We start from the raw sequence: 23,589 nt of genomic DNA, 5'->3' as shown, positions 1-23,589 counted from the left end.
ATGGGAAGAGGGAAGGGGAAAGTGCAGGGGAATGGACAGTGCAGTACAAGGGATAATAGAATAAGTAACAATAAGTAAAAGTACGGCCAGCTAGTGGCAAGTGCAAGGGTAAGTGCAGTCATCAGGTGTCAAGTGCTGGTAGTGGGACTGAAGGGATACAGAAGACAGTCCAAGTGCGGGGGTTGCCCGGAAGGCAGTGCAGGTGTGTGACTGGCAGTGGAGGGGACCTGGACCTGAGATCAGGGGATGGCCAGGTAACCAGTGCAGTTTCAGTTGCAGCCAGGGATTCAGCAGGGGAGAGGAGGAGAAAAAGCAGAAGCAAAGAGAAAGGTTTTTGAGGTGCTTCCGGAACCGGAGATGATTCTCAAGTTTCAGGTAGGCATGGAGGCTGTTCCAGAGGGATGCCGCAGCCAAAGAAAGAATGTAGGCGGATAGCATGTTCTGGACAGGGGGTTCCTTGCAGGAAGGGGGGGGTCCTTGTCCCCAAGAGGGGAGTCACTCCCAGTGAGGTTGAACTTGCCTAAACCCCTATGGGGGGTCTTGCCGAGTGGACTAACTTCCCTAGACTCAAAGGGGGCAGCTTCCCATGGGAAAAGGGACAAATAGTCCAGATTTGTCACCTCACCTAGCAAGCCCAAGCAAACAGAGCCACACTGGATTATCCTACCACACTCCTACAGAGATTTCATTACACCCATAATCCTATGTTAATTTCGATGGAATTCCAAACCCCATTAGCAAGAAAACAGCACCAGATTCAAAAGTACTGTGAAACAGGCATGGTATCAAGAGAGAGACAGCCTCAAAGACGTTAGTTTCAAAACTTTTATTTACTAAGGTCCCTGGGTTGGTGTAATGCCTAACTGGCCCTAACTCTAAAGGGATGTTTCCCTTAACTGATGTTTCTAAAGGCTGTCAACGTCGGATAGTCCAGAATAAAAGTCCATCTGTGTCAAAACCTATGCTTGCCCTCAGCCTTTACAAAAATGTTAAACAGTGGTTAAACAGAAAATAGGAAACCAAGGTTGGTTTCAGGTGGTCTTCTCACCAGGTTTGGTCAATGCCACAAAAATGAGTTCAATCAAAAAAAAGTCTGTTCGTAAAAATTGCTCCACAGAGCTCCAGCAATATTCTTAAATACCTTCATCGTCTCTGGTTCCTTGGGGTTCCCTTCCCCAAGATTCAACTTGTTCAAGTTCCAAACACCGCAAAAGAAATAGAGCACTTCATTTTGAAACTTCTCAGGGTTCACTTCCCCAAGATTCAATCCTTTCAACACTACAAAACAACAAGTCTCCAACTTTGTTAGGTCTTTCAGGGTTCCCTTCTCCAAGCTCTGGCCCTTATCAGTTTCCACAGAATTCAGTTTTTTCAGGATGCACTTGCTTTTCCTTCTATATCATAAGATGATAGATATTTCACTTTGTTAGGCTTCTCAGGGTTCCCTTCCCCAACCTTAGCCCACTTTTGGTTTAAAACAGAAGTCCAGCTTGTTAGGATGTACCTCTCCTTTCAGATACAGTTCTTTCACACAAACTTCACTTGTGGGGTACAATCGGAGACTTTTGAAACCACCTGGTTCTTTGCTCCTCTTTGGCGTGACCACTCCGACCTATAACCCCTCTTGCTAGTTCTTGCACCTCCTTCTAAACCTTTAACCTTCAAGGGCTTCCTGCGCCCCATCTTGTTCTCCCTTCTTCCTCGTGCACACTTACACTTGCACCTGCCCTTCGCTTTACTTTTTTTCCATTGTTAACTCTTGCACACTCCTTTGCTTTCTTATCGTGCCTCTTGCGCACTTCTCATGCTTCCTGCACACTTAACACACTGTCCTCTCTTTACCGTGCATCCTCTGCACTCTAAGACTATATTCCACTTTTCCTTCTTCGCACTATTCTAATGCCTTTCACTTTGCTTTTCTTCTGTGCTGCTAGCACAACTTTCTTCTTTCTATTTCTAAGCCAGAGTTAGAAATTGCAGCCAGCTGGGGGCTTTAGCCCAGACATTGGGGGCAGCTGCAAGGTTATGCGTTCAAGCTAACTAATTTTACTAAAACTTGAAGAACCCCTTTATGGGAGAGCAAATCCTACCCGAAAGTATAGGATATGATATTTTATTTATAGCGCACCCATTACACAAGTGTTTCAAGGCTCAACGAGGCAAGAGAGGGGTACAAGGGAGGCCAAAACAGCGATCTTACTAGGCCCAGTGACATAGAGAACGCCCAAGTGCAGGGGAGACGGAAGGGGGAAGTGCAAGGGGCAGGAGGAGGAGTGGAAAGTGCTGAACACGTGATCAAAACAACACAGGTAGTGCGGCCAGCAGGTAGCAAGTGCCAGAATTAAGTGCAGACAACAGGTGTCTAATAAGTGCAGGTAAGGGGACTGTAGGGTTGCAAATACAGACCGAATGATAGGGAATGGTAGGAATACCTATCTGCAAAGCCAAGAAAGAAGCCCTATGGCAAGAGGCAGAGTTACAGGTCTTGCCCCAGTAAAACAGTAGAGACACCCTAAGTTCAAGAGGAGGACCAATACAGGTCTTGCCCAGGGAACAGAGCCAAGACAATTTAATTATCCAGGAAGTCATGCTAGGCCAAAACAAGGACACAGACCAAGACCTTAATCGTGGTTAAAATCAAGATAACATATGACAAAGAACTGTGCTGTGACCAAGGACACTGTCCTGCCGAAGCCCGGGGGTTTAGATCAGAGAATTTAACTATGAACTCAGGCCACTATGGCCTTTAGAAAAGGTTTCACAGGATTTAATTTTATCCCAAAAAGGCACACAAGATAGATCCCTGAAGCTTGAGCCTATGTTCTAGGAGGGCGCCTTATTTTTGTTAGGGATAATTTTCATTTTAGGGTTTAATTCCTCCCACCTTAGAGACCCCCAACTCTTTTGTTGAACTTTGTACTTGTAATCCTATGTGTTTTCTGTTTTTAATTTTGGAGTCTGACAAACTCCATATCCATCATCTTTTTATTTTGTGACACACAGCGCCTTCAGTGCAGTGGCACAGGGAAGTCTTTCAGATTTCCAAAAGGTTTAAATACCTTCTCTTGTTTAAACTACTGTTCCCATGAGCAGTGAAGTGAAATTGATTTTACTAACATTTGTAACTTTCTAGACCCAGCACACACTATCTTACAATAGGGTGCTTGGGGGGGGGAGGTATCGATTACCTAGTATCCCCTTTGTCTAGTTTCTCATGTAACATTTTTAGGTTACCCTTTCTACAATTAATGTCTGGTAACAGTGGTTTACTTTTTCCTACCATTGTGTGTTTCTAGCGCAGGCTGCAATTACATCTACAGTAAAGCACCCATGGGTGCCCATTTTGTCAAAATGGCCCGGTCTTCTTTTTTCGCCATTTCCTGTTGGAAAGGTCCTTCTTGAGATTTACTCTGTGCGCCAAACCAGGTTTGGTCCCTTTGTTTGTTTTGTCTTTGGCGGGGTTCACTGCTGAAGCCCGCCTCTGGCTCCAGGGTGTCTGGCAGGGCAGGAAGTGAGGGAGGTGCCCGAACCTCCCTGTGCTTAATACCCTTGGTTACAGGAATAAACCCAAAGGTGATTGACTGGCTGGCTGTCCTCGGAGGACAGTCACCCTGCTGTGTGAGTGACAGCTAGGCTGTGAATGAATGGGAGAAACCTGCAAAAAAGACAAGGTCTTAGACTTGGAAGGCAGAGTCGACCACTGGATGAAGGAATCCAAACAAGAATTTGGAAGAGACGCTTGCTGCAACTCCTGGACCGTTGTTTGCCCGGTGAAGCCCTGCTTCAGTGCTGAAGCTCTGAATTCGCCTCGACTAGAGAAGCCCTGCTAAGAACCACTTCTACCCTTGGATTGGAGGGACCAATCGACCCCAAGACAAACTCATCTGGAAATCCTTTCAGAGCTGGCTGTACTTCCATTGCTGCTGCAGGAACCGCTGGCCAGGGAGAGGAACACCAGAATCGAGTGTGTCCTCTTTAAGGCGGACCCGAGCTCCAGGAAGATCCCCCGGACTCCCATGAAGCAGCACTGACTGAGCCTGAGTCACCTCAACAGAGTGCTGGACCGCAGATGCGAGGAAAGCCCAGAAGGTATCCGAGAACCGCTGTGGTGCTCTTCGCGAGAAGCTGAAACCGCAAAGTGCTGCTGATCTCAAGTTTGCCCATTGCAGACGTCAACCTTCAAAACATAGTGCAGAAGTCCCCAGATGTCCTCCCTCTTGTCGCCACGACTGAGGCCCAGGAACAACAGGGCCTGCCATATTACAACTAGAACAGAAGCCAGCTGGAACCAATTTCTTCAGAGCTAAGGTTCTGTTAGCTAAGGGGTACTTATCTCTTGTTGAGTAACCTTGCTAGCTCTCAGTTGAGACTTGCCTTGGTTGCCTGTTGCAGAGTTGCTTGAAGCTTTGCCCTTCACAAGCCTCCCAGCTTGTGGCCCAACAGCGATTTAATTTTTTACAAAGATTTCTAAAACATAGTGCAAGACTTTTTACTTACCTTGAAGAAGTGCTTCAGCTCCCCTAGACTTCTCCTCAATTGACATTGGCTGTCCTGGCTCCCTGAAAGACTCTAACCTCTGACTTTGTGCTTTAACTATCCCTCCAAAGAGTCACACAGTCTATAACTTGTGTAGCTGGGAAATGGTTAATCTACATAGCATTGGGGGAATTCAAAAGTACTTACCCGATTAAGAATATTTGTTAACCATTGTTTTATTCCCTAAACTTTTCCTTTTGACACCAAACTCAGTCTTGCTCTAAATGTACCAGTGATATAATAATGTCCACAGTGTCCTAGTTATTTAAGTCACCCCAGGGTTTCGGATACTCAAATGGGTATCTACTGATTTAGTGAAACTGAGAGTGTGCATTTATTGAAGTATATTTTTGTGTTACATGTTTGCCCCCTTCTAAGGTTTGCTTATTCAACTGACTTAAATTAATAAATAATGGTTTAATCAAGAAACTTTGAGTGTAAGTGTTTATTCGGATACTTGTCACTGTGAAACTATGGCACAACCCTACAGCTCACACTGACCTCTCTTGAGATACGCCTGGCTGCTCAGTCACTCTACCAACTTGTGTAATACATGCTTATACCAATTGTTGGGATGCCTATTGCCAAGAGGATTCCCACATGGTACTGCATACAATCTTGCCTAACAGTTGTATTGTCTATTACCTGTGTGCCCCTTCTCTTAGTTATAAATAAACTTGAGTCGATTGTTTCTGAGCAGAAGTGTTTTTCTCCTCCCTCCTCAAGACAATAGAAATACATGTAAACAAAGAAAGCACATGCAAACCCATAATGCAGGGCAGAAAATTACTTTGAAAAATGATTACCTTTTCAATTACAGTGGACAAGTGTTCCATGCATGAGAGGGACTGGAACAGCTCTATACACAACAACGAGCAAACAGAGTGCGAGAGTAGTCCGTGAATGATCATAGGGGAGGTAGCGATTCCAAAGACGAGAATTAGTGGCAGCACCTGTATGTACTGACTAGAAAACATAAAAAAGAAAGGAAAGAGGACATTATCAAACATGGTTTGTCACTCAAAGTTGCAATTATGACAAATGTCCCAAAGATAGTAGATGTTCCATTTCTCATCGGCCATTAAATGTGTCCGCTTCTTTCACCCTGCTCCATGTTGCACACTGTACCCGATACACACACCTTTGCTTTGCCTTACTTTGTACAGCACCCACTATCTTGCTTACTTGGCACAAACAATTCTACTGTACTCGCCTCTTTTGCACTTGCTCGCTGCCCATTTTAATATACTGTGTGTGCATGCACCTTTAATGCCTCCCATGTACCTTGCAAAAGAACCTTTGTTCTCACTCACTTTTTTGCATAGGCATGGTTTCCTCTGACCTATTTTGCACAATTAATTCTGTGGTATCTCGTTTGCTGTGCATCAGGACCTCTGTTGCTCTTCAAATACTTCACAAAAGCACCATGGCCGAGTTACATTTTGTAGCCACCTGTTGTGACGAAATGACTAATACTCTGCAGTAGTGCAGGGAAACAATCAGCTAGCCCAATCAGAAGGCTCAAGAAGGCACAGCACAACATGTAGATGACCTACGTCTCTTGTGGGTCACGTCTCTGCTTGCTGCCTGTGGGAGATGCTGTCTGCACACCTACGGCATGATCAACCATCACCAGAGAAGACCTTGGATTAATATTTAACATCTCCTTGCAAAAATCTATAATGCCAGACACATGGACCACATTTCCTATAATGCACCTGCAAGATATCTGGAAAACCCAGCAGGCCAATCCAGAAGCTCTTTTTGACTCAGACTTGCGTGCAGACTGGTATCACTGTAACTTGAAGAAAAATTTCAATAGACTGCAACACTCAAAACGCCACCACATTTACTGTGCTTTTGTTTTTATTAAAAAAAAAACTCCTCGAGTTTGTCAGCAATGGATTCTCTCGCAAAGTCCATGCCAGGTATTTCCATTGAACACACCTGTGACTGCTTGCGCACAGCCCAATCCCACAGCACCTCCCTGGCTTTCGTCCCTGCTAGTGTGGTCTACAACCTGCCATGCCCTGAAGCATCATGTTCTTGCACTGAATTCTTCCACTGAATTCCTCCTGCAGATGCAACCCATTCAGAATCATCCTTTGCCTTGCTGACCATTCTGCCTTGTGTTTTGTCTGTGGCTCTACCCTGCTCCTCTGCTGCTTTGCTCCAGTTCCTACAGCTCTGCCTTGCAGGCTCAGTTTTACGCCCTGCCTCTGGTGTGCGTTTCTCTTCCCTTTGTGCTGCGGCCCTGCAGTTATTAAGCCCTATGCCTTGTGTTTATTTCCTGCAACTCCTGGCCCATGAATATTGTGCTGTGTCCCTGAAGCATTACTTGCACTGTTTCCATTCAGTCTCCTTTTCTGCTCCTGCTTGCCCTTCCCTTGATCTTTCTGGTCTATTTAGCCTCATTGTTTAGCCCGCTCAATCATACTCCGTTTTCCTGGCTTCTGTTTGTACCTTTTCCCTTATTATTAGTCATGTCTTTAACAGCCTTACCATTCATAGTTGGTGTGTTTACAGTCCAGTTGTCCTGCCTGCTTTCGTTACCTACATTCAGTTACCAGTACCCTGCTTCCTTACCCTGTATTAGTACCTTACCTCCGTTACCTTGTAGCAGTTCATTGCCTCTGCATTCCTAGTACCCGCTTTCCTATTCTGAATTCGCGTTTCCCTTTTGGGGCACTTAGTGTTTGATAAGTGTTTTATGGTGTCTGCACCCATGCGTCTGTGTATTCCTTTGTATAAGAGGTTGCATCCTGTAACCTAGGAGGCAATCTCTGCCCTTTCATGTGTCTCATCCTACCTGTAATCTACAGTGTATTTCATGCAACAGTGTGTTGCTTTCGGTTTCCACAGAAGGCATCCACTGTATGTTCCAGTTGGACTCATACAGGCTTGTCTTGTGTAGGCACACTCGTTTGTGCCTTAGGTTCCAGATAATGCTGCCCCCTTCCATGTGGTGCATGAACGAGTAGCTTGCATAGAGGCACTGAGATTCCATGATTTCTGTGGGTAGTCGCAAGTCTGACCTGTGTACACCCCTAGTGGTATTCCTCAGTTTGTCCAGTACATGGTTCCCATCCCTCCTTCGCCACTGTGGTCTGCCCTTTTTTGCTGTTCAATTTCGCGTATGTAACTGTTCTTTCTTGTTAACCCTCCTGCTGTATGCACTTGCCTGGCTCTTTAGATCAGCCCCAGAACCTACCTAGGGTGCGCTGTGCATCTCGTGACATTTTGGTGGTGTGGGCCGAAGGTAGGCTATACTCTTCAGGAGGGATGAGAGTTAGAAAAGAATCCCCCAAATAACAATAGTTTGTTTTGCTTGTTTATTTTATATAGCGCTCCAGACCCAGTGGTAAATGGGCGCTTAAGGACGGGTTACATGGTTACAGTATGTATAGAAAATGATTGCAATTATACAATTGTGGCAGTAATATGCCATATGCAGTATGTACAAGCAGGTAGTTAGATTTCACGGTTAAACATTTCAGGGCATGTACAATATATACAGTTAGTAATAGGCTTTGTCCATCTGAGGGTTGCCTTCTCCAGAAGCCAACTAATGACTAATTTTCTGAACAACTGGAAGGTTTTGGCAAATTTAATATTCAGCGGCAAGGTGTTCCAAAGTTAAAGGGGAAAGGACAGTGAAACTCGAGCCCCCAGCTCTTTTGGTGGTGAATCTGGGCACGGTGAGGCAGAGAATAGTAATTCTTGTGTTTGGTTTTAAGGTGAGTTTGTTGGTGAGGTACGGGGGGGCTAGGTGGTTTAGGGCTTTATATGTAAGGCAGAGGGTTTTTAAGTCGATTTTTTGTTGAATGGATAGCCATTTGCAGGATATTCTTATGTGGGAGATGTGCTCTCTCCTGGGAATATTTAATGTTGCTCTCAGCGCATTATTTTGGAGGATCTGAAGTTTCTTGATTATAGCTTGGCTGGCACCAAGGTAGAGGCTATTGCAATAGTCAAGCTTCGATTGGATGAGGGCCCTAGTCAGAATGAGGCAGCTGTTCGTGGATAGAAAAGGTCTGCAGGCCCTAATTAGTTTTCCAGTGTAGGTGGTGGCTGAGGCGGTCATATTAACTTGTTTGTAGAGGTTGGTATTGGCGTCGAGATAGAAGCCTATGGTTTTCACATTTTTCACGACTGGGATGATGTTGCCATCTATGATAAAGTTGGAGTAATCAGGACTACGTTTCTGTAAGTTATTAGGGGATTCAGACTAGGAGGAGCTCGGTCTTTTCATCATTCAGGCAGAGGCCGTGTGTGGCCATCCATGCCTGAACGATGGCGAAGATTTTGTTAATCCTGGTGGCGTCTGTATTGTAGTTGCCAGTGATGGTGAGGAGTATCTGGGTGTCATCTGCGTAGTTGGTGTAGGTGACACCCAGATGGTCCAGCTTATCAAAGAGGTTTTGTAAAGATGTTATAGAGGGTGGGGGAGACGCAGGACCCTTGTGGGACACCGCAGGTGATGGGGATGGGGTCTGCTGCAGCCACAGATGAGAAGACTCTCATGGTTCTGTTTGCTAGGAAGGATTGTATCCACATGACAGCAGAGGGGGAGAAGTGGGCAGCAGTTGAGAGGTGGTTGCAGAGTATTTTGTGGTCAACCAAGTCGACGGCTGCTGAGAGGTCTAGGAGGAGTAGGATAGTACTGGGGTACCGAAATAAAAATATCTACGACTAGGTTCTATAATAAAATAGACTTTAATTCAGAAAATACATATTATTCAAAGCAACTATAATCCACTCCTGTAAGAAAAAAACACAGAATACACAAACTTTAAAATAAAAGCAGGTCAGAAGCCTGGGAGAGTCAGGCAATATTCTCAGCACTAATGCTCAAGTTTAATGAAGAAGTCTATAAAAAGGGCTCTATGTTCATTCAGCCCCAGTTTTTCTTTTGTTGCACAAAATAAAATCATCTTATTTTCTTGCATTATTTGGGGGTCCCCCTTCCCCTATTATTTATTCCCTATTCCCCCACCCCACCCTATCCGTTATATGCCCTTTCCCACGACCCCCCCACATTTTCAGAGTTTTTTCAGGCAAAACCTTTCAGCAAAAATGCAGCTTCAAAAAAGAGATGAACATCGTACTTTTAAAAAGGTAAGGAGCAGAGTCTTAAATGTCACCAGGGCCCTTTAACACAAGCCAGGAGGACAGACCCACTAGAAATAACCTTTAGTCTTGTTCTTGAGGCTCAACAGATTTGTAGGTGGTATGATGGCGGTTGAGTCTGGGTAGCGACGTTGAGTCGGTGGCTCCCAATGGATTGAGTGCGTTAAGATATTCGAGTCAGCTCGACACAGACCATCAGCAGTGATCATCTCGAATCGAGTAAAGAACAAGTAGACTATGGTTGTGTTGGTGTTTTGAAGTGGTAGAGTCCATTTGACAAGGTCCAACAATTTGATGCAGTTCTTCAGTGGCGATCGGCTCAAAAAATGTTTGGAGTGCTGCAGGCGATGATCGAGTCAGTGGCTTCACTCAGATCGAAAAGTGTGGAGTAACAAAAGCAGATACTCGAAAACAACAACAAAACGGGCAAGTCGGCTTGAAAGTGGATCGAGGCAGGAAACATGGCTCCAACCAAAACTCCAACCAAAACTCTTGGGTTTGTGGAGGACACTGCTCAGGCTCTCCAGGATAAGGAGTCTCATTATTCTGCCCTTCCCAGCCAGGGAGGATTTGCAGGTGCTGTCACCTCCAGAGAGCAGGATTCGGCTTCCAGTGTTCAGGCAGCAGGTAGGACTTGTCAGCACAGCAGTTCACCCCAAATGTTATGTTATGTTAAAGCATCTTATAACCCACACTATTGTGACCTGCATGGTTTCTTTGCACTCTGGCGGCTCTGTAGAGCAAGGAGGTAGGCGGGTAAGTCAGTAGGACTGAGCTGGAAAAAAGAGCAAGAGAGCTGTAATGTGTTGTTGGCAGCTTCAGTTCAATCGACACTGTTCACTGAGCGCAGGTGTGTTTTTTCGGTTTGGAAGCTATGTGGTGTTGAGCAAGACTATGTGTGGTTTGTTTCGTTGTTGTGAAGTGCGTACAGTTTGTTGTGCTGTAGAGGTGTGGTTGTGTTTAGTTCAGAGTTTGAGAAGGTGTATGCATAAGGGTGAGTTTTTAGTAGGGTTAATTGGTGGCAAATGTTCCTATAAAATGGGTGAGGGAAGGGTCTTTTGTCCTCCTTGGAGCCTTTATCTTTAAGTCTATGGCAGAGGACATTGGGAAGACTATAGCAGGATGGGGTCCAGGCAAAATCATTCTCAAGTCTAAAGATGAATCAACGTAATGGGTGAACTCATTAACTTATAGATTCAATCTTTCATCGCACATTGGTCAATTTCAAGCCTGGCTTCTGTGATCATTGTGTATTCATGGTAATGTTAGCCCTAGAATGTTTTGTCCACAGAAAGTGGGGAGGGTGCCCAGAAGTGTGGGGAGCCTGGGGAGATTCCAAGATGTTGGGGCATTTCTCTGGACTGCAAATCCACTCCTGGCTACTCTACCTCCGACATCACTCCTGTCCACCCTGCATCAAAGAGTCTCCAGTCATCACCTTGGCAGGAGTTTCCCCTCTTGCTGATAGAGCCTGTCCTTTAAAGCACATGTTGTCTTTGGCGACAGGCTTTGTCAGAGAAAAAATTATTTGCTGTGGTTGAGCACAAATGGTCTCTTTTGGGTGGAAATCAGTCAGACAGTGAACACACAAAAGGCCAGGACATGATGAGTCACTAGAAACAAAGCTGACAATAAAATGACACCGAAGGGTTTTGTCCAGTACCAGTGTAGATTCCCAAAGGCCACGATGTCAAAACCAAATATGTCTTACATTTAGTTATTAATCTGCCACTACGTTCGGGGGGGGGGGGGGGTGAGGGAATTATATAATTATTATGTGGTCTGCCCACAGCTAAAGACAGTCCCTGGCTGTTGGAACTTTGAGTTCCATCAGACTGCTTGCAGTAATGTACGCTACACTGTAACTGCCATGTTGACAAACTACAGGGCAGCTGCTCAGGGGTGTCAGTAGGCAGACTCCGCAAAGTTACAGGTTTGCACTACACTTTTCAGCATGGAACCTTATGAAAGTGAGTCTGATTAGCAGAGCTCACTTTCACAGACAGAATGACCAGCTTCATTTTAGGTTACAAAAATCTCAGGCTAGCCTGCCCTCAAAGATGGCATTCTGTCATACTTGTGGTCTTAGGTACAAACATTTACGGCAATCACACTCTTAGGGACATAGCATTAACTTTGCTTCTTGGCTGTCTCCCATCAGCAAGTGCTTTTCCCCGCAGACTTCAGGGAAATAGTCAGGCACAGATATACCCACTCTCTAGCAGCTGGCTTTCCTCCATCATGAATAGCAAAACCCCACAAAACACTACCACAGGGATCGAAAGTAAGATTGGATAAGCAGGATATGATATGGCATTTGTAACGCGCCAATACACAAGTGTTTCAAGGCGTGATGAGGCAAGGAAGGGAGAACAGAGGGAGGAAAGAGACAGCGATCTTACTAGGTCAAGTGACACTGAGATCGCGTAAGTGCAGGGGAGGGGAAAAGTGCCAGGGGAAAGGGGAGGGGGCCGTGCTGTACAAGGGATCAAAACAATAACAAGAAGCGCAGCCAGCAGGTGGCAGGTGCAAGGGTAAGTGCAGACAGCATATGTCCTAAAGTGCAGGCAGGGGTACTGTAGGGTTACAGATAAAGACCCAAGTGCAAGGCTTGCTGGGGGCAGTGCGGGTACGCAACTTGGCAGGCAGGGACCAGGGCCCGAAATCAGAGGGTAGCCAGGTGACCAGTTGTCATAAATCACCAATGTATCAACTGAAAAGGATACGGTAACCAAAAAAGGATACAATTTGTTAGGGCTCTTCCGGATCCTATTTTCACACGACTTGATTGTAGGCAGGTCAAATTAGACCTTCCAAATGATACAACTCTCTGAGTGGATGAAACAGGCAGAGAGAAGGATCACTGGAAAGGGCGTGGGAATTGTATAGGAAGTATGCCTAGGATAGATAAAGTATCATAAGAAACTGTCCCAACCGAATACTAAGATAACACAGAATTAGTATTAATTCAGACACTGTCCTTAAGGCAAAACTGAAGTAATCCACGAAAGTTTCTTGAAGAAAACCAGGAGTAGAACAAACGACAAGGGAAGGAAAGATTAGTAAGGGAGACTTATCCCGAACGGCACGAGGCTCTCGCTAGTTTCCGGGTTGGTGCACCACAGGATAGCGTCCAATGTACTGTGCACAATCACCTTCCAATAGTTCATGAAATACTTCCTTTCCCACGAAGAACAACAATTAGAATTTCACCTGTTAACTGTCACAGGTACCAAAGGTTCAAAATAGTTCAGAAAACCACGTGCAGGATTACACACGATAGCATACACGCAGCCAGGCCAGCCGGGCTTGGAGACAGCGTTTCTGCGTGAAGATTTAGCACGCGAACAGGATTCACGCAGCTCAGGACAGCCGCGCTTGCAGACAGCGTCCGCGTGGAGATTTGGCACGCAAACAGGATTCACGCAGCTCAGGACAGCCGCGCTTGCAGACAGCGTCCGCGTGGAGATTTGGCACGCGAACAGGATTCACGCAGCTCAGGACAGCCGCGCTTGCAGACAGCGTCCGCTTGGAGATTTGGCACGCGTACAGGATTCACGCAGCTCAGGACAGCCGCGCTTGCAGACAGCGTCCGCGTGGAGATTTGGCACGCGAACAGGATACACGCAGCTCAGGACAGCCGCGCTTGCAGACAGCGTTCGCGTGGAGATTTGACACGCGAACAGGATTCACGCAGCTCAAGAATTAGCGTGTGGAGGAAAACACGCTTAAATTAGGCCAAAGAAGTTGCTGAAAGGAATGCGAGAACGCAGGTCTGGAGTTCAGCTACAAAACGCCAAAATAGACTTAATCAGAAGCAGCGATCTGAGTTTCCACGCTGCTTATGTACGCACTGTCGTGATACACGTGACGGAACTAAGTCACGTGAAATTTAGCGACGTGAAAAATGCAGACATCGTTTTCCGGGCAATGCATCGAACAACCTCCATTTTGAGTAGAATGGTCTAGTGGTTCTATGGGCGTAACTCATCTTGTATGGAGAGATCGTTCCTGGTCCAGAGATATGTCCAGCAGGCATGACACCAGTGCAGTATCAGACAGAAAATCAGGAGGGGAGAGGAATGGAGAAGGCAGAAGCAAAGAGGAAGGTCTTGAGAAGCTTCCGGAACCAGAGATGGTTCTCTTCAAATTTCAGAGAGGCAGGGAGGCTGTTCCAGAAAGGAGGCACCAGCCGAAGAAAGATCTACCACAAACTCGTTGCTTGGAGAAGTGACAGACCATAAAGGAGTTGGAGGTGGGGGAGTGAGGAGCTCAAGTAGGAAAGTATTTACGAAGAGAGAGTTGGAGGTAGACAATGCAGAGGGTCTTGAACTTAATCCAGCAGCAACTGGGAGCCAATGCAGAGATTTCAGTGCTGGAGAGATCCGATCCATGGGCTTCAGTCCAAGGACAAGTCTCGCAGTTCTGTTCTGGATGAGTTGCAGAGGGCGGAAAGTAGAAGCAGGAAGATTTAGAAAGAGGCTGTTGCAGTAGTCCAGCCTAGAGAGAACCAGAGCTATAGAGACAGTGAGCTTCTGGGGGAAGGAGAGAAAAGGAAGTATACCTCTGAGGAGGTGCAGTTGGTAGTTTGACTTCTTAGAGACGTCAGAGATGTGAGGAGAAAAGGAGAGTGTGGAGTCGAAGATGACCCTAAGGTTCTTAGCCTCACAGGTGGGAGAAGGAAGAGGGCCGAGGGAGGCGGACCAGAGTGTGACAGGAAAGGAAGGTGCAGGTGTGTCGATGAGAATCACTGTCTTACTGTCATTAAGATCGTTGGCAGCACACCACCCCTGGATAGACAGACTGTCAGAGATGAGAGAAGAAGAGGTGGCAGAGGGGAGCCTGAAAACTAGCAGAGTGTCATCCACGTAGCACTGAAAGTTGAAGCAGAGAGCAGCAATGCGGTGGGCGAGAGGTACCAGGTACTGGTTGAATAGCCAGGGAGAGAGGTAAGGTCCCTGGGGAACACCAAAGGTAGATAGTGAGATAGAGGAAAGGAAGGACCCAAGTTGGACGTGGGAGGGTCGATCAGAGAGGAACGAGGTCAGGCAGGCCAGGGCCTGATCGGTGATACCAAGGTTATCCCGGAGATGATTGAGCAGGATGGCATGGTTGACTGTGTCAAAGGCAGAAGAGAGATTGAGAGGAGGACAGAGAGGAGATTAGAATAAAGGTTAGAGAGCAGGCCTTCACTGATTTTTAGGAAAGCAGTCTCCGTGCTTCTGGCTCCTCTGAAGCCAGACTGATGGTCATGAGACAACCAACAGATTCAGTGTGAAGATTAAGCTGGGAGATGGCAAGCTTTTCCAGGAGTTTGCCCAGGAAAGGAGTGATGGAGATCGGGGGATAGTTAGCCGGGCAGGAGGGGTCGGCTGAGGGTTTCTTGAGAAGAGGGTTCACAAGAGTGCTTTAGGGGGGGAAGGGAAGGCTCCAGTGGCGAAGGAGTGGTTGCAGAAGTCAGTCAGGGCAGGAGTGAGGGTGTCAACGTGGTCCTTGATGGTTTTGGAAAAACAGGGAAGAACCTGTTATGACAAGACTTTCATAGTTCAGACTTGTCTAGAAACCTCGTCAGGGGATAACAGAGGAAAGGAAGAGAAAGGGAGGAGAGGTGGCCACAGGGGGGGCCGTAGGTGGAGGACAGAGTAGAGGGAGGAGGGGGGAGAGGATAAGAGGGTGGACAGGATGTGTTTTAGAGATGAAATGAGAAGCCAGGGCCATGCAGAGGGCCTGGGAGGGGACAGGAGAGGTAGACTGCAGCAGGATTGGCCAGCTCCTTGCAGATTTTAAAGAGTGCGGCTGAGTTGTTAGATGCGGGATTGGATGTGGGCTCTCTTCTTAGTGCGGACAGAGGGCCGGTATTGCCTTTGCAGCAGGCCAGGTTGTCAGAGGATGTGCAAGAAGCTAGCCATTTCCTCCCAGCCACCCTGCACTTGCGTTTAAGGGTGACAAGGTCAGAGTCATACCAGGAGTTACACTTGGCTTTGGACTTCAAGCGGATCCTCATTGCAGGGGCAAGATCATCAAGAGTATCAGAGATAGAAGAGTGGAGCGTGGAAAGGGCTGTGCCAGCATGCGAGTCAGCCAGAGGGGGAGAGAAAGTGGCAGCGAAAGCCTCAATTTACAAACGCTTCATGGGTCGGATGACCGAGAAGGTAGGTGGGAGTGCTGGAGTTGGCTTGGCCTGGGGGGTAGAGAGGGAGCAATGGGAGTAAAGGAGAAAGTGGTCCCTGCAGGAGAGAGGGGGTAGAGAGAGGGCGAGGTCTGAGGAGATCAGAACATCCAGAGTGAGTCGGGCCAGAGGGTAGAATAGAAAGAAAGAGCTACAGAGGTCATGAGAGTCCAGAGGAGGGACAGGAAACATCCAAGTGGATGTTAAAGTCTCCAAGAAGGAGGAGTTGAGTGGTCGAGACCAGGAGGGAGGAGAAGAGGTCCGCCCACTTAGAGATGAAGGAGGTGATCTGACCAGGTGGCCGACCGACAGTAGCTACAGTAAGAGAGTGGCCAGGATAGAGAGAGAGCCTGCAGACAAGGCATTTGAAAGAAGAGTAGGCCCTTATAGGATGGACAGCTAAAAGCAGCCCCTGGTATCCTGCATTAACCAGGGACCAGGAACTACCAGTGGGGAATGAGAAGCTAGTACAAGGCGTTTCACAAACATAACCTCCACAGGAGGTGCAAACTTATGTTGTCCATTTAAAGACCCTTGTGCTTTAAATGTCAGAGTAGCGTCCTCAGGCACATTTATAGATTGGCCCAAAGATTGTCCCAAACACAGAGTTAAATTCACATAGTTGCGTTTGTACGGCATAAGTTGGCCTGGGGCGTGTGAAGGCATCACGACGCAAGACACACACAACTAATTCAAAGTTCAAAACAAAATGGTTTAACAACTCAAATGTCAGGATGGTTGAAGGCCTAATTTGCCCTATGCTAAGGTGGGATTTCCCTACATGAACTAAACTAAAAAAAAGTACAAGTCTAAGAGTTCAACATAAAAGTATGTGTGTCCAAACCTATCCTTGCCCTCACAACCAAAGCTAAACAATGTCTACAGATGTCACAAAAGAAAGAAATAGTGATCAACACCAAGTTCTGAGCTTCGTCCAGCTCTTAGCTTCCTTTTCAGCTTCCTTCCCCAAGTTCAAGGAAGTTCCACAAATGTCTCAATATTACCTTTATCAATTTCAAACAGTTCCACAAATCCTTGGGGTTGCCTTCTCCAAGTTTAAGGCAAGACAGTTCAAAAGAAAAGGGTCTTAAAGCTCAGTCCTCAAGACAGCATTTGCAGTTCAAGTCTCAGCGTCTCCTTCCCCAAGAACATCAACGTAACAACTGGTATGTTTCAGTTCTTCAAAGTTCAACACAACTCTTGGTCAACCTGGCCCCCTCCTGGATGGCATTAACATATAGCTCACTATGCTGCTCCTAGGTTTATTTCATAGTGTCCTTTACTTCCACAATTTAGGGCTCACTGGTCTAGGCACAGTTGTCGGACCACAGGGTCCACCCATCGCAGGTCGCGCAACCAGGATCCCTAGGCTCTCCAGCCCACAAAAGTTTTCAGTTAGTTTTCCTTAGTCAGCTTGTTGTCTTTAGAGGCAGTTTTAAACTTTCCTGGCTTCTCTAGCTGGCCTCTTGGCTCGGCCACGTGTCACATCTCTTGCCAGTCTTTGGCCTTGTATTGTATTTGTACTTATTGACTGTATAAAGCGCCTTTCGCCAACGAAAGTATGGAGGTCACAATATGAAGGGGAGCTATAATGGGATGTGCTTCTTTTTACAATTGGATAGATTATTGGTTTTAATTCATTTCTCTTCTTTCCCTCTTGTTCTTTTTCTTTTCTCTTCCTTTCCTCTTTTGCTTTCTCTTTTTCTTTTTCATACGTTCCATTATTTTGTATTACAAATATGTTTGATCAATCAAGAGTTGTTTCATTGTAAAAGGTTTGTATATAACCAAATACAATTAAAAAAAAGAATAAACAAACAGTACAGTCAAAATGATACAAATAACTAGAAGTTACGTCAGCAGAGAAAACCAGAACATTTTAATAGACAAAGGACGAAAAAAGATAGAGATTGAGATTAGTCTGAAAAATACGAAGAGACGAGGAGGAATAAAGTGAAAGAGGAAGAGCGTTCCAGCGTTTGAGAGCCAAAAGAGAAAAAGAGCCGAAACGATACTAGGCACAAGGGGGCTTGGGAACAGTCCAGATAAAAAGATTCCAAGATCTCAAAGGGCATGAGGGGACATAGAACGAGAGTCAAGAGGAAAGGTAATAATGGACCAGGCCATGGGTGCATTTGCAGACAATTGAACGAAGGTGAAACAAAAGATGGGATTCAAAAGGAAGTAGTGAGATTGAAAGTAGGGAGGATGTAATAGAGGCCTGAGGGGCGAAAGGAAAAAGAAGGCGAACAGAGGAATTATAAATAGAAGGAAGAGGGAATAGATGACAGGCAGGGAGACCGAGCAATAAATATGAACAGTAGTCGATACAGGAAAAGACAAGGGAAAAGAAAAGAAGTTTAGTGGTGTGAAAGGAAAGATCAGCACGAGCGGGCAATAGAAGAAATATGGAGGGAAAATGAGAGGGAAGGATCAATGCCCAGATTGCGCGCTGATAGTGAAAAGGAAAGAATAGATGGAGGAATGGAAACAGAAGGGGGGGAATGGAATTTTCGGAACTGCAGGTAAGCCCCCCTGGGCTTATTATATCGGCGCATGATCGCACCACAGCATACTCACAGCATTCTGCTAATTTCACTCCGTGACTTTGCCATCAGCCACATGTACTTTCTTTGCTAAATTCGCAGATGCTGGCATGCTTTGTATGTTGTTGTGTGTTTTTGCCTCACTGGGTTCTCGAGGCACGGCCATTCCAAGATGGAGTTTTCTTTTCTCCCTTTGTTGGGCACCGGAGTGCCTTCCATCCTGCTGCTGGTGGCCTGGGATTGGCCCTGGCCCACTACATCTGGGCCAATAAGGAGGCCGGCAGGCTTGGCCGGCCCTCCTCACAAGGCCCACTCCCGGCCCTGTAATCTCTCTTGCTGCCTTCTTCCCTCACTTCTTCCATCTACGACGACCGGAGCTGCGACTTGGATGCCTCCCCACTTCCATCCTGAGGCCCTGCAATGCACACGGTGCATTTTCGGAACTGCAGGTAAGCCCCCCTGGGCTTATTGTATCAGCGCATGATCGCACCACAGCATACTCACAGCATTATGCTAATTTCACTCCGTGACTTTGCCATCAGCCACATGTACTTTCTTTGCTAAATTCGCAGATGCTGGCATGCTTTGTGTGTTGTGTGTTTTTGCCTCACTGGGTTCTCGAGGCACGGCCATTCCGAGATGGCGTTTTCTTTTCTCTCTTTGTTGGGCACTGGAGTGCCTTCCATCCTGCTGCTGGTGGCCTGGGATTGGCCCTGGCCCACTACATCTGGGCCAATGAGGAGGCCGGCAGGCTTGGCCGGCCCTCCTCACAAGGCCCACTCCTAAGGCCCTGTCTACCGCCGTCCACCGCGGTACGCTGGATCGCCATCCCCATGTGAGTGTTTGTCTACCCCCCGTGAGTATCTGTGTGCCCCCCCTGCCCCCCGTGAGTATTTGTGTGCCCCCCTGCCCTCCGTATCTGTGTGCCCCCCTGCCCCCCGTGAGTATCTGTGTGCCCCCCCTGCCCCGTGAGTATCTGTGTTCCCCCCCTGCCCCCCGTGACTATCTGTGTTCCCCCCTGCCCCCGTGACTATTTGTGTGCCCCCCTGCCCCCGTGAGTATCTGTGAGCCCCACCTGCCCCCTGCGAGTATCTGTGTCCCCCCCCTACCCCCAGTGAGTGTCTCTTTGCCCCCCGTGCCGCCCCCCGAGATTCTGTTTGCCCCCCCGTGAGTATCTGTGTGCCCTCACCCTGCTTGCCCCCCTCTTGCTCTGCGCTCCACCCCCCCTCCTCATTTCCATCCTCTTCAACTTCCCTCCTACTCCCCCCTCCTTTTCTCCCCCCTCTTAGACTTCCCCCTCCTAGCACTTACTCCTATCATCTGTTCCGTGACTCTTGATAGCAGCTGGTCTGTCTCCCCCCCCCCCTTTTTGTTCTCCCCCTCCCCCCCTCCCCTACTTTTCAATTTGTCACTGACCTTTTGCTCAGTAGCGTGTCTTGTTCTCCTTCCCCCCTCCGTCCACTTGCCCCCCCTCCCACCCCGCCTCTTGTTACCACCTGCACTGCGTAAATTGTCGTCAGACTTAGTAATGTTACTGCTTGCTCTATTTTCCTTCCTTTCCATCACCTCTTGCCTTACTTGTTCTATGCACTTGCACTATCAGAAATGTCGACAGGCCTATTATGATAGTTATTTTCACATTCTGTATTGTTTCAAGGACTTTTGCTGAATGTAACTGTATTTTTCCTATGTCCCCTCCCTCCTTGAAGCGCTTTGAAACACATTGTGTATAGGCGCTATATAAATAAACTATCATATCATATCATATCATAATGGAAGGGATCATACAAGAGGGAAGGAACAGAACCTCAGTTTTTGAGGGATTGAGATGTAGAAAATGAGAAGACAACCAGTTCCGGTAAGCGACAGTGGAGTGCAAGACAGAATCAAAGTAAGAGAAAGAGAGAAAGATCTGGGTGTCTCAGCCTAAAGGTGAAAGGAGAGATGGAAAGAAGAGATAAAAGCAGAGAGAGAGGAGCAGCTTAGAGAGAAAAAAGGAAGGAGTGTGCCAAATATTGAGCCTTGGGGAACACCATAAAGAAGAGGGAGCATGGAAGAAGGGTGTCCAGCCCAAGTGACGGAATAAGTCTGTCGCGAAAGATAGGAGCGGTACCATTTGAGAGCAGACCCCGAAATACCAAAAGTGGAAAGAGAAGAAATAAGAAGGGAGTGGTCCACAGTATCAAATGCAGCAGATAGATCGGGAAGAATAAGAATAGAAGAAAGCCTAGAGTGACGTGCTGCGAGTAAAGAATTAGAAACATTAAGTGCTGTTTCAGTGGAATGAGACGGATGAAAACCAAACTTCAAAGGTGCGGGGACAGAAGAGAATGAAGACTCAGGTAACAGGTCACCTCGGTATACGTGGCCTGTTCAAGAATTTTAGAGAAAAAGGGTAGAAGGCAAATGGGACGGAGGTTAGCTGGGGAAGACGATCAAGAGAAGGTTTTTTTAGAATGGGGAGAATAAGCGCATACTTGAAAGCCGCAGGAAAGGGAGGAAATCATAAGAGAAGAAAAATAGGGGAGAAGATTGGGATATACTTGGGGGATCAGAGAAGGTCAGAAGGAGAAGCACGATGAGAAAGAGTAAGATAATGGAGAAAAAGAAGAAGAAAAAGGACAGGGAGAGTGAGTCTAGATGAAGGTTAGTTACTTTAGATGTAAAGTAGTTTGAGAAGTCAGAAGAAGAGAGGGACGAGGAAGCTGAAGGATCAGGGGCTTTGGGAGAAAGGAAATTGTATAGAAACTGATAAAGACGACAAGGGTGTAAGATAGAGATGTTTAAGTTCAGAAAAGTAGGTTTTCTAAGCAATGAGTGAGTCAGAATCAAAAGAAGAATGCAACATTGAAAACGTAGCAAGGTGGGAAGTGGAGTGAGAGTTTTTCCAAAGCCGCTCGGCTTTAAGCAAGCTATGGCAAAGGGAAGTGAGCCAAGGCTGTGAAGTTGTGCGAGTAGGGGAGAAAGGATTTAGAGGGAAAGTAGAATCAAGAACAGATTGCACAGAGGAGTGTAAAGTACTGGAAGCCAAGTCAGAAGAAAGAGTGGAGAAGAGCAAAATTGGAGGAAGGGAAGAGCTTAGTGACGAGCGAAAAGAAGAAGAAAAAAAGGATTAAAGATTGTCACATGTAAAAATAGTCAGAGAGGGGCAAAGGGGACAGTAAGAGAAAAGGGAAAAAGAGAAGTAAATGATCATAGGTGTAAAAGGGAGAAGATGAGACTGAAGGGAGAGGAGAAAAAGAAGAGAAGATTTGTCAAGGCAGGAGCCAGACTGATGGAAGAAGGCGAAGGAAGGATATGCAAGTGATGAGTATCAGCAAGAGAAAGCAGGAGGGGGAATAAAGAATTAGTGGCAGGAAAGTTAAAATCCCAAGGAGGAAAAAAGCAGAAGATGAGATCAAAGGAGATCAAGATGTTTAAAAAATAAATAAATAAACAAATAGATGGGTGGGCCAGGGGGACGATTAACAACAAGGAGAGAAACCGGAAAAGAATTAGAAAAGGAAGAAAAATGGTATTCAAAGGACTGGAAACTTGGAAGATTAGAGCAGGGAGATAGGAGAGTCCAAGAGGAATTGAAGAGGATTCTAGTGCTGCCTCCGCACCTAAGTGGGTTTGGGGTATGGAAAAAAGAAGTAGAGGTAGTATGAAGAAAAGCAGGAGTTAGAGTTATCAGGGGTGATCCAATTTTCTGTTAAACGGAGAAAGTGAAAATTAGAACAAAGAAAAAGGTCAAGAATAGAATGTGATTTATTACAGAGAGAAAACACATTTAAAAGACCAAAATTGAACTGTTGAAGATTATCAGAGGAAATGGGAAGGCAGGACAAGTTAGATGCATTACATAGACGAGCAGGGCACAGCACCGAAGAAGTACGATAGGTTATCCTAGATGGGAAAGGACAAGACAAAGGCAGAAAGAAGGAAAGAAAGAATAGGCAGATAAATGACTAGTTGGCACATGATTTGCCACAGACAGAAATAAATGGAAATCAAAGCCTTTCAAAAAGGTCACCCATAAAATAGGAGGGTGCCCAAGGCTACAAATGTCCAAGGAGGCTACTTAAAATAGCAGTCATGAGGAAAACCAGACTGCGCCAGTCACCAAACACAGGAGGTGGGATAGATGTAAAACCTGCTGCAGTGGCGATAAGAAGGCAATGAAATGGCCACGAAGATGTCAAATTGGAGGTCCAAGAATGATGACACAAAGTCAGCGGCAGATGGTAATGAGAGAACAGTGCAGATATCAATCCAAGGAAAGGCACGAAGTTGGAAAGTCAAAAAAGGAGATAGAAGGTGGTGGTTCCAATGTCATAGGCCAGTGTCCAGGCGCAGACATCAATGATAGCAAGCACACACTCACAGCTTGGTATAAACTACCTGCAAAGAGGTAGGTGAAAAGGCTAAAAATGCCACCACTGTAGTTAACTCCAAGGAGGTTTGGGGGAGGCGAGCCAGGAAACCTGGGTGCACAAGCTGCTCAAAAGCAGTTGCTTGCAGTCACCCCTGCTGAACCTTCTTCCCAGAGAGGCCACAACCAACACCCAAGCTAACAAATGCTTAGCGGAGGGGAGAAAAAGGAAGGAGTGCGTGGGGGGGGGGTTGTGTACAGATGTAAAAATAATAGCAAAAGCATGGAAGGCAATAGAGCCCCAGAAAAAGCTTTATCCTGGGATGGACGTAGGACCTACTACCTGGCCCCTACCAAGCAGTCAAGGTATCTGAGGCACAGATTTCCTCCACAACATCAGCACAACAGATGTAACCCAGTACAGGATGCCCAGCTCAGCTCACCCGGTCCAGTGATGGGAAGACAGGTTTAAAGCACCGAGCTCAGAGCCTGCCAACCCTGTGTTAGAAGGGCTCAAGGAGACTCTCCAAAGGAGGGAAATACTACGATTCGGAAAAACTCAGAACACAAAGAGCTCCAAACGCAACATTACCGTAATCCAGAAGCATATGTGATGTCCAAAAAGCACATGCATTAATTGCACTGGTCTCCAGGGCAGCAGTAGAGGCAGGCTCTGCAGCTCACTGAGCAGCGGTAGGTGACCAGGCCTCAATAGCTGACGTCGACGCTGCTCAGAAGAGCACTGAATCGGTCCTGAAAGCGCCAGATGGACACCTTGAAGGAGGTGGAAGGAGCCAGCAGGATTAGAGGAGCGGACCCATCAGCAGGTGGTGAGCGTCAAGCCGCACTGTGCA

The 23,589-nt window shown here is 46.7% G+C and overlaps 1 protein-coding gene across 5 annotated transcripts in view; it reads right to left on the bottom strand.

The window, feature by feature from the left end:
* ORC3 (origin recognition complex subunit 3) overlaps positions 1-23,589 on the bottom strand; it is an 876,882-nt gene that overhangs the window by 692,072 nt on the left and 161,221 nt on the right. For all 5 annotated transcript variants that reach the window (XM_069606386.1, XM_069606387.1, XM_069606390.1 and 2 more), the window contains one exon: positions 5,343-5,502. In XM_069606386.1, the coding sequence (XP_069462487.1) occupies positions 5,343-5,502 (160 nt within the window). The remainder of the gene's footprint in view (positions 1-5,342; positions 5,503-23,589) is intronic.

This window comes from Ambystoma mexicanum, chromosome 4p, assembly GCF_040938575.1.
Source record: "Ambystoma mexicanum isolate Mex_15411 chromosome 4p, UKY_AmexF1_1, whole genome shotgun sequence".
NCBI classification, from domain to species: domain Eukaryota; kingdom Metazoa; phylum Chordata; class Amphibia; order Caudata; family Ambystomatidae; genus Ambystoma; species Ambystoma mexicanum.
The sequence above is the reverse complement of the archived record's forward strand: the minus strand, read 5'-3'. Positions and strand labels throughout refer to the sequence as shown.